The sequence below is a fragment of the Crocodylus siamensis genome, chromosome 5 (assembly GCF_052110815.1).
Source record: "Crocodylus siamensis isolate JL-2025a chromosome 5, ASM5211081v1, whole genome shotgun sequence".
Lineage (NCBI taxonomy): Eukaryota > Metazoa > Chordata > Crocodylia > Crocodylidae > Crocodylus > Crocodylus siamensis.
In genome coordinates this window covers 176,452,366-176,465,814 of record NC_143399.1, presented here as the reverse complement: position 1 = coordinate 176,465,814, position 13,449 = coordinate 176,452,366, and the positions used below count along the sequence as shown (strand labels likewise).

The 13,449-nt window shown below is 42.0% G+C and overlaps 1 protein-coding gene across 1 annotated transcript in view; it reads right to left on the bottom strand.

Moving 5' to 3' along the window:
* CACNB2 (calcium voltage-gated channel auxiliary subunit beta 2) overlaps positions 1-13,449 on the bottom strand; it is a 419,711-nt gene that overhangs the window by 387,967 nt on the left and 18,295 nt on the right. The window contains exon 2 of the mRNA XM_090047239.1: positions 13,246-13,338. Coding sequence (XP_089903365.1) covers positions 13,246-13,338 — 93 coding nt within the window. The remainder of the gene's footprint in view (positions 1-13,245; positions 13,339-13,449) is intronic.

The following is a 13,449-nucleotide window of genomic DNA, read 5'->3' as shown; positions in this document are numbered from 1 at the left end:
CTTTGGCTTTCCTGACTTCATCCCTGCATGCCTGAGCAATTAATTTGGCCTAGTACCATATGGCAGCAGTGGTAGCTTCACTACACACCAAAAACGGAAGACAAATCAAGCTAAGCAGGCTAGAAGTGATATACTACCTTGTTGTTATCAGTGATTGCACACAGTCTCTGAAAAACAGTCAGACATCATTCTGACAGGTGAAGAATGAGGTTCTTAAGGGTGGAAAAATGCCTTTAGCTTTTACAATTGCAACATAATTTGGGGCCAAAACTGTCTCTTTGTTAAGTGCTTGTTGGGGCTTAGCAGCATGGACCTATTCTACAACCTGAGTCCCTAGACACTAGTGTCCCCAAAATTGTAAGGAATAACAAGAACAACAAAAAAAAGCTCTTTTTATGTCTAACCTTTTAGTGATCACCAACTTCAGTAAGCACAGGCACACAGTGAATGAGAAGAATTAACAACAATACTCTTTATTTTGGAGCAGTAGGCAATCTCTGCAGACCCTTTATCTGGCTGTAGCTAACCAACTGGCTGCTGTAGGAGGGACCCTCTCACAATTCCCAACTCCTTCAGTTCTCTTATGGAGCAACTTTCAATAATAAATCCTATCAATCTAAAGTAACTTCTGAACTTCTCAAACAATATGCACATGTACACCCACACATGTTTTTGTAAGAAGCAAGGCCAAAGAGTAAAGCAGTATTTGTAAGGCTAGCCAGCTGTAAATTAGGAAATGCCTGGCGTTGCCTTTTCCACCTTTAGCAATTTAATTGCATGATCCTGTACCTATTTTCCTCTGGACTCCTGTATCATTCGGTGCACTGAATAGATACTGGCTTACATAATGAGCAGCTAATCTACATTTTATTTTCTTCTCATGAGTTAATGGATCTTCCCTCATGGCTCATTTACTTCTCACTATTCACATTCCTTTCCAAATACAGAAATTAATAATTTACTCATTTTTCCTATGATGCTTATTGCTATATATTCTCAGGACTTCATTCATTAATATCTGTCTCCCCAGTGTTACTGTCAGATGAAGCATGCACAGAACATTTAAGGACAGGTTTTTTGACTATTTTGCATGTCTAGTATAAGAGGAATAGAACCAGAGGGTGCTGAGAGATGAACAAAGTGACTTAAACATGAAGCCATCCTTTCTCTTCACACAGTCTCCTGCCTCACTTACAATATGCCTTCAAAATTCTAAAGCAAGATAGTTCAGAACCCTATATATGCCATTCTCCAAAACTATACAATAATGATACATTTTTACAGTTGGTTCATCTGAGGTAGGGGGTCATCTAAGAGAAATGAAGTATGGGTCATTTAAGAGGAGGGTGGCAGGGAGTGTTCATAAGACTTGCACATATAGATCTGAATTAAGGTTGTACACACTACCTTAATTTTGGCATTTTCTCACTTCTAGGAGCTTGACTTTATAACTATTTTTAACAGTGTTTTGTATATAATGTCCTTTTTTTAAAAAAAAGCATCATGTGACATTGCATTGACATCCACATGTTGGTAGGGTGACTACCTTTTCAAAAGGGGAAGGTGGGACACCTGACCACCTTTCCCTCTCCCCTCCCTCCTCACCACATGAGCATGCCGGATCCTTTTGGACCAGAGCCAAAAGGAGCGGAGTGTGGAACACTGGGCAGACTCTCCACCCTGCTGCCTTTTCTTTGGTTGCCCTGTGCTGGCTGTGCACCTCCTGCCTGCACAGCAGCAGCAGGGGTGCAATTCCACAATGCTGCTGCCATCGCTGCTGCCAGGCAGGGAAGGGAGCCCCATGTCACAGCGGTGCCGCTAGTGCAGAGCCCCCAGGGGCAGGATGGCAGGTTGGGGAGCCCTAAGCCTGCAGCGGGCAGCCCTCATCTGCCCGACCCCAAACACAAAATGGGGTGCCCTACAATGCCCCTACCCCACTCCCTCCCTCACCATGGGGGCCTCAACCTGCCACCCCTCCCCCAATAGACTTACCTGCAGAGAGCCGCTCTCCACACTGTCTGGCTGTGTTCCCGGCCCCATGCATTTGTGCAGGCATGCACATGTCTATGATGCCCCCTGTGTCCTACTCCTTGTAACCCCTTGCAGGCTGGAACACAGCCAGCCTGCAAGGGGAAACCCAACAATCCCCCTGGACCCTGCATGAGGTTGCAAACCCAGGACAAATGTTGTCCCAGAGTCATGCAGCCTGGGACTGGGACTTGAGGTGCCCACCTACCCAATTCGGGATGGGTGTTCACCCTACATGTTGGAACCCTAATATCTACTATATTGACCTGTGATACCTAAGCTAATAGAATAGTCAATAGAAGTAGCTGTCTGGTAAACTAACGTGAACCACCACAAGAAAAGGATGAGATGCAATTTGCTGATGTCTACAAATATTTCCTAACAGCAGAGGAATGAGGAGATCCACAAATCTTGGATTACACATCTGGACTATACTCTGAACTATCCTCTCCAACTTGTCCTTTGCCCAGTCCTCCTCACCACCCCTTGTGCCTGATCCCAGATCTGCTCTACTTCCCATTCCCACTCTCCCTTGTGCTCATCTGATCCATCTCTTCCCTCCATAGGCATTTTATAGTTTCAGTTTCCCTTCCAAAGTTTATCTGTCATCCCCCCGCTTCACCCTTACTGAGCAGTTTCTTTAGCCAGCCATCCACAGCTCTTCCCATAGCTAGGGACAGACATTCAAAAAGCCTGAGCCTAAATTGATTCAATCTTTGCAAGTTAGTTTAACCTGCAGAGAGTAAACCTATTTGCAAGTGGACAGATGTTTTCTTTTCATTCCAGAAATGCAGATACATGCCTGCAGTGGCTCAGTCCAGAAACTTGGGGGTACTAGAGCAGTCCTTTCCTTCTACAGGGAAGCTGAGCTGAGGAAGCAAGCATAGCCAGGCCTGGGCAGGCTTGAGTAAACCCCAACCTTGGCCTGCAGTGAGGATAGGGGAAGAGGGAGCCTGGCCAGACCACTGTGGCAGGGGAGGAAGTGGAGGGAAGAGCTCTGTCCACCCCAGTGGTTCCCTGACAGCCAGGAGCAATCCCGGCATACAGTGCTGCCCAACCCCAGAAGGGAACTCTTGCCCCTCCTCCCTCTCCCCCACCACTGCAGGGTGGGGAAGGGGGTTCTGGGTCAGTGCTAAGGTTGGGGGAAGCTCTTCCTCCTCCTCCACCCCTCCCATTGTGGGGAGGGGGGTCTGCAAAGCTGCCCAGCACCAGAGGGAAACTCTTCCCCTGCTCCTCCAGGGTAGAGAGAGGGGCTCTATGCCAAGCTGCCTGGCCCCAGAGAGGGACTGTTCCCCCTGCTCCTCCCCCCACTTCTCCCCACACGGGGTGGGGAGGGGGGCTCTGTTCAGTGCTGGGAGGAATTCTTCCTTGTCTTCCTCCTCCTCTCCCTACTCTCTTGCCCCTGGGGCTAGAGAGCGGAGGGGCAGAGTCAGCCCTGCTGGACTGGAGCAGAGAGCCCAGCCCAGAGAACATCCTGGTTTTAACTTGAGCCAGAGTCCTCCAGCATGGCATCTGGGGCAGATGCTGCATAAACTGTTTGACTCAAAACAGTTAAGTCTGATAATACATTCAACCAGGTTTATCTCAAACCAGTCTTGGCCATTTTTAAACTGGTTTATGTGCACTGAATGTTTGTTCTGTTTAAACTGGTTGATCACTTAAACCAGTGTATGTTTAATGTCTGTCTCTAGCCCTACAGCCCAGATGTGCAACCGGGTCAGTGTTCTTGTCTTGCTGATTCCCAGATCCCTAGTTCCTTTTCCAATCCTCTCTCTAGCTCACAAACCCAGTCTTCCCTTGCCCTAAGAGGAAATGAGGTTAGGGGGAAGCACAGTAGAAAGAGGCTTCAAGCTCTTAATTATGATACTGTACTCTGAAAGCAGCAAACAGAGAGGAAGTCTGTAATTAGTCCTAGGCAGGAAGGACCATGCTCAACTGCCCTGTGGGGATTGTACATGTGCTATCCAGTCAGCAGTAGGATTTGAACAAAGAGATACTCACTGATGATGGAGTCCTCTTACACTTTAGCAGCTGCCATTCTAGAACTTTTTACTGACCACATGGGAACATAGGTTCCTTAGAAGCTTATAATTTGCTCCAATTCTAGCAGAATAGCACAAGGCACACCACTTACAAATGCCACCCCAGTATGCTTGCTCACCAAAATGTCAATTCCCCTGCTTTGAAATCACCCACATGTTAAAAAATTCTCAAGGATCTAAAGGAAAAGACTTTCAAGGATTTTTTGTCATGTTTGTTCTGTTAGGTTTTTTTAATTGAAAAGCAACATATTTTCCATAGCTTCACTTCTGAAAATTGTTGAACGACTTCACCAGTAATTTTCCAGGGGGGAAAAAAAAATTTAAAAAATCGCCCAAATGCACACATCTATCATGGAAAATATTTCAGCCCCAAACTTTTGTTTTAGAAAATTTATGAACACCCAAAAATAGGGCCTGATAATAGGAAGTGCTAAGTAGCCTCAATATTTGGTAATACTACAAGCCCTACCCAATTATATGCTGATTTTTTTCTATACAACTATAACAAAATAAAAGTAAGAAACAGTTGATAACTAGCATGGGTCAATATTTTGGTGAAACATCCACTGAAACAAAGATTGAGGTGAACAAAAAAAAAAGTGTTATTTTGGCAAATGAGCATTATTTTACATCTATTTTCTAGCTATTGTGATCTTTGTCACATCCACATATATTTTTTCCAGGGACAGAGTGAACTGGCTGAAATCAAGACGGTTTAGATGAGCTATTCAAATCATCAAGTGGACAGTATCAACCTGCTTTCTCATTTGTTCTCAAATAGCTTTCTAAAGTGGTTGATTTAACCCATAAAACATGATTGGTAACAATGAGAATAAGCCAGATTTGGCCCATCCAGATTTTGCTACCCAGGATGCTACCTATAGCAAGATTTATATTTATTTAAGCAGTTGTATAGCTTAACATTTTCAGAGTCTTATTATATTTTACAGTTTTGTTATTTTATAAAGTGGTATATTGCTTATTTACTAGCTAAGCCTTTGGCATGATATGTATAAAGGAGCTGCATCAGCCAACCCAAACATTTATGCAAAAAAAGCAAAATAGTTTTTGGTTGTGTTTTATATATATATAAGGCTCATAGATTCAGAAATTAGTTTAATGTAAATTTTGTAAGAGTTTATAGCTTGGGTCCTTATATATTTTGTATTAAATTCAGTTTAAATTATATTTTCCTTTTAAAATTAAGTCAACAAAGTAAAATATGAGATTAAAATTGTAAAAAACATATTTAAATAAAAATCCTTTTTTGAGGAAAAAGATCAACCACGTTTATCAACCCTGTTCAAGTAGCATGAACAGTCTGACTGGGCAACTGTAAATGTTGGGTCTATATTTAGACATTCTGATTTATACACTGCTCTAGAATGACACTGCAAGGCTCACCACATGAACAGACACCCTTAGCCTCATGGGTTTGAAAAAATACAAGTGTAAAAGTTGAGTACTGCAGTTTTCTCCTTTCCCCTGAATGCACAGAAAGGAAAGACATAAATTGGCCATACAAACATTTCATAGTATCATAGAATCAATGAGTGGGAAGGGACCTAGACAGATCATCAAGTCTGACCCCCTGCCATGCGCAGGAAGGAGCACTGGGGGTGGCAGGGGTCATAAGACCCCAGCCAGGTGCCCATCCAGTCTCTTCTTGAAGATTTCCAGGGAAGGTGAGAGCACCACCTCTCTGGGGAGCCTATTCAGGCTCTGGCCACCCTTACCGTGAAGGAGTTCTTCCTAATATCTAACCTAAACCTATCCTCCCTCAGCTTGTGGCCATTGTTCCTGGTGACTCCAAGGGGGGCCCTGGTGAACAGACTTTCCCCAAGTCCCTGCTGCTGGCCCCTGATAAGGTTGTAGGCAGCCACAAGACCCCCCTCGGTCTCCTCTTGCGGAGACTGAAGAGATTCAGGTCTGAAGAGATTCAGGTCAGCTCTTCAGACTGAAGAGATTCAGATTTAATTGAACAGTAATATTTCTGACACTTTTCTGCTGTACCTAAAGATAAGAGGCTTGTGCTTATAAGGAAGAACAAGTAAATACTTACAGGGGAGAAATAACTTCGTAAGTGTTCAAGTTTTAGAACACTTTACCATTCATAAAATTTAGTTGGTAATTGCACAATAAGGAGTCCCTTTTGCATTTACAGAAAAGCAGAAGGATAATAAATTTGCTACATCATTATTTATGGTTATGTTTGTAACTGAACACAGTGTAACAGGCATCAAGCCAGAACTTAAAGGCTGAAAGAATAGATTAATAAAAGCTTGAATATATCAGTAGGCAGGCCTGGAGTCTCCAGTCTATTTCACAATTTAATCTGTCCTTACAATACATATTTTAAATTACACTGTCTCTGTGGTTAATTATTAGGATTCAAAATAATATTTGAACAAAGACTGGTCTAGAAGTGCAACCACAAAATATGTGGTGCTAACAGAACACGGAGTTTGCTTACAATATTATTAATGGAAAGTGCCATACCATTTTCTGTTAAATACTTAGCTCATATAATTGCCTAATCCATATTTTGAAAAACTGAGAGTAAAAATATTATTATACATTCACCAAACTGTGGTTCATCACAAACTAGACTCCCTTCCAAGGCCTTCATAGCTAGTTTTTGTAGTGAGCTGCTTATCACTACAAAGATCAAAAAATGGTGAACACTATGTAAGTGCATTCCTTAGCTCCTAAGAAATCATGACCACAGTTGATCAATAGCAAAGATAAAAATATGATACTGCAAAACTGACAATAATTGGGACTACAGGGGTCCAACTTTATTGCAGATAAAACTTCATATCATATTAGTTCATGTTATATGATATCCTGCACCCCACAGACACTAGCTCTGCATGCCCATAGTGCAATCAGAAAGTCAGGTTGGGTTCTCTAGGTTGAGATTACCAATAAAGATTCCAGGAAAAAAATTAATAAAATACTCTACCTGTGCTCACAGATTAGAAAAGAGGAAACAGTAAGTGTTTCTTGAGTAACAGCAATAGATATTCACAATGTTTTTGACGGGTTGATCTGACCTATTGTGTACCTGGGAGGTGCACAATAGGTCAAAGTTCAAAGTTTTTTCAGAACTTTAAAAAAAAAACTATTGCTTCAATTTCATGGTCTTTTATACCTATTAAGGGCAATATCCTGTGAAACAATGACTTGGAAGGTTCATCAAGACAGACTGTCCTATTTCTGTACTTTAAATTTAAGGTTTTGGTAACACATACCATTTTGTGAGGACACTTCACCTGACTAAAACTCATCTCCATATACACCCAAGGGATTATCATATAATTTGAATGAAATGTTGCTGTGCTGCCATTTCATTCAGATAAACTAAGTGGCATTCCCCTCACTACTGAAACATTTGGTATGCATCTTGGGAATCTTGCCAGATATATATCAAAGCCAGGGCACATATGTCCTTAAGGAAACAGTAAAATGAAGACACAGTAAACTTGTCTTTAAAAGCAAACAACAGACATCAACATTTTCACCTGCTCAAGTTTGAATTCACAGGACCATGCATCTATGGGTTCACATAATTTTCTGAAGATTGGGATGCTTTTATACTGTGAAAATCAGAGAAAATTAAGCTGTTCTTGCACAATATCTCTAGTATTTTATTTACTCGTGTGCTTTCTTTCAGTGATAGGGATGAGTGTCATTTCTTTCCAAACACATACGTATTTAGCCATTACAGCATATTTTATTTGCCATTGGACTTTCACACAGGATTTTAAACTTACTTAGGTTAATTTATTTTATGGATAGGTTACCTTGAAATTAGCTTCAGAGCATGGATTGATAAACTATTTACTGTGTGACAAAAGAAGATACGGATTTAATGTACTTTAGTCTTTTAGCTAAGACAGTGTACACATGGGAACAAAAAAGCTAAGACTCCCAACCCCTTTTACCTAAAAAGTCATCTGTCCATACCATGAATCATGGATACTAAGAAAGTTGTTGCCTTCAAATCCTGGGCTTCTTGATCTTTATTCATCTTGTACATTTGTACAAGAGTCAAATTATTGGACTTTGCATGAAAAAATGGGAATAATTAATCTCCCTGATGCCCAAAAATGAGTATTGCAAAAGAGAAAACAACAGGTTACTGCAAAATGGAAGTTATCCAAGAAAGATATAAATACAGAAAATGATCCTGTACAATATTCATTTATGTTATTCTAGAAAGGCCACATTAATGAGTGAAGAGCAGCTACACCTCCTTCATAAGTACTATCAGTGACTTATGTCCAGTATCTACTGAGCATCTAGCATGTTACCCTACCAAGGCCAATAGAGATTTCTAATTATGATGAGGGTATCAAGCTGTTCCAGCCAGACAAGGGTCAGAGCAGGACTGATTACTCATGATGCAGTGCGATAATCTATAATAACCCTAATGGTGGATAAACTGAGAAAAAGAAACATGCTTCTTCCATCCAACTCAAACAATTCCACTTGTGTGTTACAATGCTACATCTTTTTTTTTAAATAAAAATATGCTATGTTTACATTAACATGCTCATAAACTTCTATCATCCCTACGGAAAAAGAGAACATAAGAAGTGCTATACAGGGTCAGGCCTATGTTTCTTCTATCCCACTACCCTGTCCGATAGTGGCAGGGACAGATACTTCAGAGGGAGAGCACTGAATTGGGTATCTAATCAAATCAAAGATTAGGCATGTCATCCATCTCCCCCTCACCCCACAAACAACATGGCAAGGGAAGGCCTCGTCACAGATTTGAGTACCGGTCTGGGGCAGGTAGTAGTAGCTCAGTTCCAATTTTGGCCCCAGACTCGGAACTGAAGCCAGAGTTGAACCACCAGCTGTCCTGGGGCGTGGTGACTCGTGGTAAAGGATGAAGGTTGCAGCTGGAAGAGTGTGCAGGAGATTCTGCAGTGAGACCAGAGGGTGCATGGAAAGGAGATCCTCATGTGAAACTTGAGGACAGCACAACAGGGAATGTGCCATCTGCCCCCACACCTAGCTTACTTTTGCTCCACTGCAGTCCCAAACCAGCTGGTCCCAAAGCTGCAGCTGCAGCTTCTGTCTGGATGGTAGGGCCAGTGCCACTGCAGATTACTCCAGAGCTGGAGCAGAGCTTCAGAAGAAGGTAAGGGGAAGGCGGGTAGAGGGAACAGGCAAAGGGAGGACAAGTGGCAGCAACCAGGCACACTGTGGGAACATCAGGCAAGGACTTAAGTCCCTGAATCAGGTAAGAAATTTCCATTACGACCCCCCACCCTCTTCCCCTCCATCCTCAGCAACACCTCCCCTCCCTTCCCATTCCCACCCTGCACCCCTGTCCACTGCCATCTCCAGCTATTCTGGGGATGGGGAAAGCTCCAGAGTCAAATGTCCAGCTCCAGCTGGACTGTTCCAGCTGGACTACCTGGGAAGCCATGCTTAGCTCAGCAATGAGTCAGTTCTTCTCTACCTGAACCCCCTAGGTATTTCCAACCAACTCAGCAGCAGGCACAGAGAGAGGCTAGGGACAAACATTACACATTAACTGGTTTGAGTGATCAGAAACTGTTTTAAACCTGTAACAGAACAGATATTCAGTGCACATAAACCAGTTTGAAAATGGCTGAAACTGGTTTGAGATAGACCTGGTTGAATGTAGTATCAGACTTAACTGATTTGGCTCAGACTGGTTTATCTAATGTCTGTCCCAGACCCCTTGCTAGTTTAAGACAAACCAGACACCTCCAGTATCCTGGCATGCTCTCTGGCCTGGGTGGGGCTTCTGCTCCACAGCCCTTCTGCCTACTGGCTGCAGCTCCAGCACAGACTGTGGGCTGCTCCCCCACTCCCCCTCACCACTCCCTGCTAAGCAGGAATTCCCCCCTCCCCTCTGCCTTACTGAGGAGGTGTCCGTGTATCAGCTAGCAGACCACATGCTGGCCAGAGTCCATGCTCAATCAACAGGTAGAATCAACAGGTAGCTGGTAATGTCTCTCTGTTGTTTTCTTAATGGGGTGATAAACACTGAGTTAGGGGGTGATAAACATTGTTATCAAATTCCCTGCTGGGCTAACCAGAGTGTCCTGCCAGGGTCTGGCCACTCCCCCTTCAGCTCAGCCCTGTGGAAGGAAGGGAGGGCTGCCCTAGAGTCCCTCTCCATCCCCCCCCTTCTAGCCTGAACCACTTCAGGCATGTGCCTACATGCCTGGGATGTCTGTGCAATTACAAACCAGTTCAGCCTAGCCAGATTAGACTAGCCTGCAAAGATTTAATCAATTCAGGCTTTTTGAATGTTTGTCCCTAGCCAGGGAGACCTCACCTGCTACCACCACTGTCACTGCCCCTAGCTCTCCATGCATTCTGACTAGATCAGGACAGGAGTGGCTCTGACTTCCGCCTACCCTGGGGGAGTCTGGGATAGCAGCTGTGGTGAGCAGGGGATGGATGGGGCAACCTGATAAGCATGGAGGGAAGAAGAGGGAGTGCTAAGAGAAGGATCAGGGTTAGGATTCTTACTTGATTCAGGGACTTACGAAAAACTCTCTGGTTGCTGCTTCCCTGTCTGTCCATCCCCTATGGGAGAAGCTGGGAGTGGGAGTACAGTTGCTCCTGCAGTCCTCTTTCACAATATCCTGGATCGATCCATGCCCGCTGTACCCCGTTTTCAAAAGTCCCTGAACAGCTACCAAGCAATTTGGAAAGTGACTATTGAAAAAGATCCCTTCATAAAATATTTCCCCTAAACTGACAGACTACATTTCATTGCTAAACATGGAGTGTTGTTCATCAGGTCCTTATCGCTGATTAATCTTTTTAAATGTTATTTATTAGCGAATACAATTTGTCAAACCATAGGTTGAACATTTTCAGATGCATCCAACCCCCTGAGATTTATATGACAGATATTTATATTCCATCAACAATGCTCCATTAATTCAAGTCAGCGTCTACAGAAGAGTCTTGCATTCTTTTCCTCTAACAGTTCTATGACATTCAATAGTTGATGTCAAACTTCTGTTTCTTAATTCACCCCCACCCTCTTTTTCCTCAGAGTTCTAATTAATACAAGACTCACTATCTTCTACTCATCACTGATTTTAGATTTTGAATTTATTCCAAATTTGTTCTTAACTGCTAGCTCATAGAACTTTTACTCTCCTTCAATATTCAAAAAAAATGTTTTGAAATGTTCTGAAGGCAGAAGATTCTTTTTCAGCAAATTCCAAGATTTTTAAGTAAGAATCTTTTTTTTTCTTTGCCTCTATAGACAATTACTTGACAACACAATTGTTCCATCATCTGAAGCATTTTGGAACCACTCAGTGATTTTCTGGGCCTCTCCCCTGTTTCAGGTTTTTGCAACTATAATCCTCACATCCACTAGAAGACAAGTTATCAACCTTTTATGGCTCTAATATGCTGCAAAGTTCTCAGGAAAATTCAATAAGAACACAGGGATTATCTAATGGTGGGCATCTCGTTATTTACCTGACCATGTCCCAGAATCAAACTGTTTTGGAACAAGGGTGGGGACATGCCCACTGTATGTGGTAGAATCCTCCCAAATGACCTGCCAATACTTGCACATTCCTGTACCATAGATGCATTTAATTTTAAATACAGTGAGATACCATCAATACAGAATTTTAATATAATTTTCTTTTATTGTCATGCAAATGGATGTGGAGACAAATTGTTCCAGATGGTCTCCCAGTCTTCATCTCTAATTTCTGATGGTTATAGCCCTTGTCACAAACAATTTTCTTTTCTTCTGTATGGCAAGTTACATTGTTTTATGTGTTTAGTTATTTTTTACACAGAATAAGTGTTTATAACCAAAGTTTTTACTGAAGCATGCCACAGGTTCTATCTTCATACTGTGTAACATACTGTCAATTACATACTCCATCTCCCCCTTTTGGATTTCACTTATATCTATACCAAATGCCAAAAAAACAAAACCCATATTCATCAAAATGCAACCAGTACCAGGAAGTACTAAACCAGAATAACCTCCCCAAAGCATGGAATGTACAATACTCTATGCTGATGTGTTAATAAAGCTGATATAAAAGTATATGAAGTCACTTTTAAATTCTTCATGTTAAGATTTTAAGTTTGAGTAAAACACACACACACACACACACGTAAGGAAACCTGACAAGGAAAGAGAATGAAAACTACATGCCTGAACAAAATGATCAGTTCTAAAGCAAGTGATGAATAAATTCCGAAGTTTCTTGGGAAAGTATCAAATTATTTGCAAAATTGCACTTGAAACTGCTGGGGAAATGTACACACAACAATTTTGTTTCAGATGCGTCTCAGATGTCTCAGACATAAGCAGCTCTCACTGAACTACTTTACATACACTTTATGTAAAGTCCTGACCTTAACCATAACAGCTACAAACAATTCTCTTTTAAAAAAAGCTGAGTTTTTACAGCATGACTCTACACAGAACACACTTAGTTCTGCATATACTTTATCGTTGCAGTTTCTCACCATGTCTGCTAGCCAAATCAACTCCCATCCAGCTACACATGCAAATTTGGAATCTCTAGAAAGTTCATCTCAGAACTTCCTTGGAATTCTTCCATAAAAATTAGTATTTGTATTCTAAAGAATACACCTCTTCAGAGAATTCACAAAAGACTCAGTAACTCTGCATAAGCTCTGTGTGCTTTGCAGCACTCTCTACCAGCTACAGGAACGTCTGACAGGGGTTTATGCTGCCAAGTATTTCTCCTCCAGCTGGGATCCTGAAGTAACACGGGGATGGAGGAGGCAAAGGATCTAAGCTAATGTTGCCTTCATGCAGCACTGTTTAAAGCAGAAAATCCTCATGCCTTGACGGAAGCTGTCATTTCAGGTCCTCCTGCCGTGCTATGCTACCACCTACTTCGTTCTTAGTCGCATCAAACAAATTCAGTAATAAAAAGCAGGACAATAGTTTTATAACTCATTTATAAAGTAAATACTGTTCTCAGGAAAAACATGATTAATCAAATCTCCAAGATACCACAAAAGTCCACTATTTTCTGTCTGGCAGCACTATGCTTTGCCTTGATATAATAAGGACCATCTGGTTCCCTGAAAACCAAGACGTTTGTAAAATTCTTTGGAGTCTGAAGGGCAGACTAAAAAAAAAAAAAGCATAACAGACCTGGCGTACAAAACTGTTAGAGGTAGTATCCGAAGATGTGCTCCCATCTGATCCTTTAAATCGATTTTTTCTTCGAGCCCCTTTTCCATACGACTGCAAAAAGTAAGAAAAAAAAACACAGGCAGAGTATTAATTAATTTATCATAGACACTTCTAGTACAAATACTGCTGATAGACAATGATTTCTTTGATTATTAGAAGCTC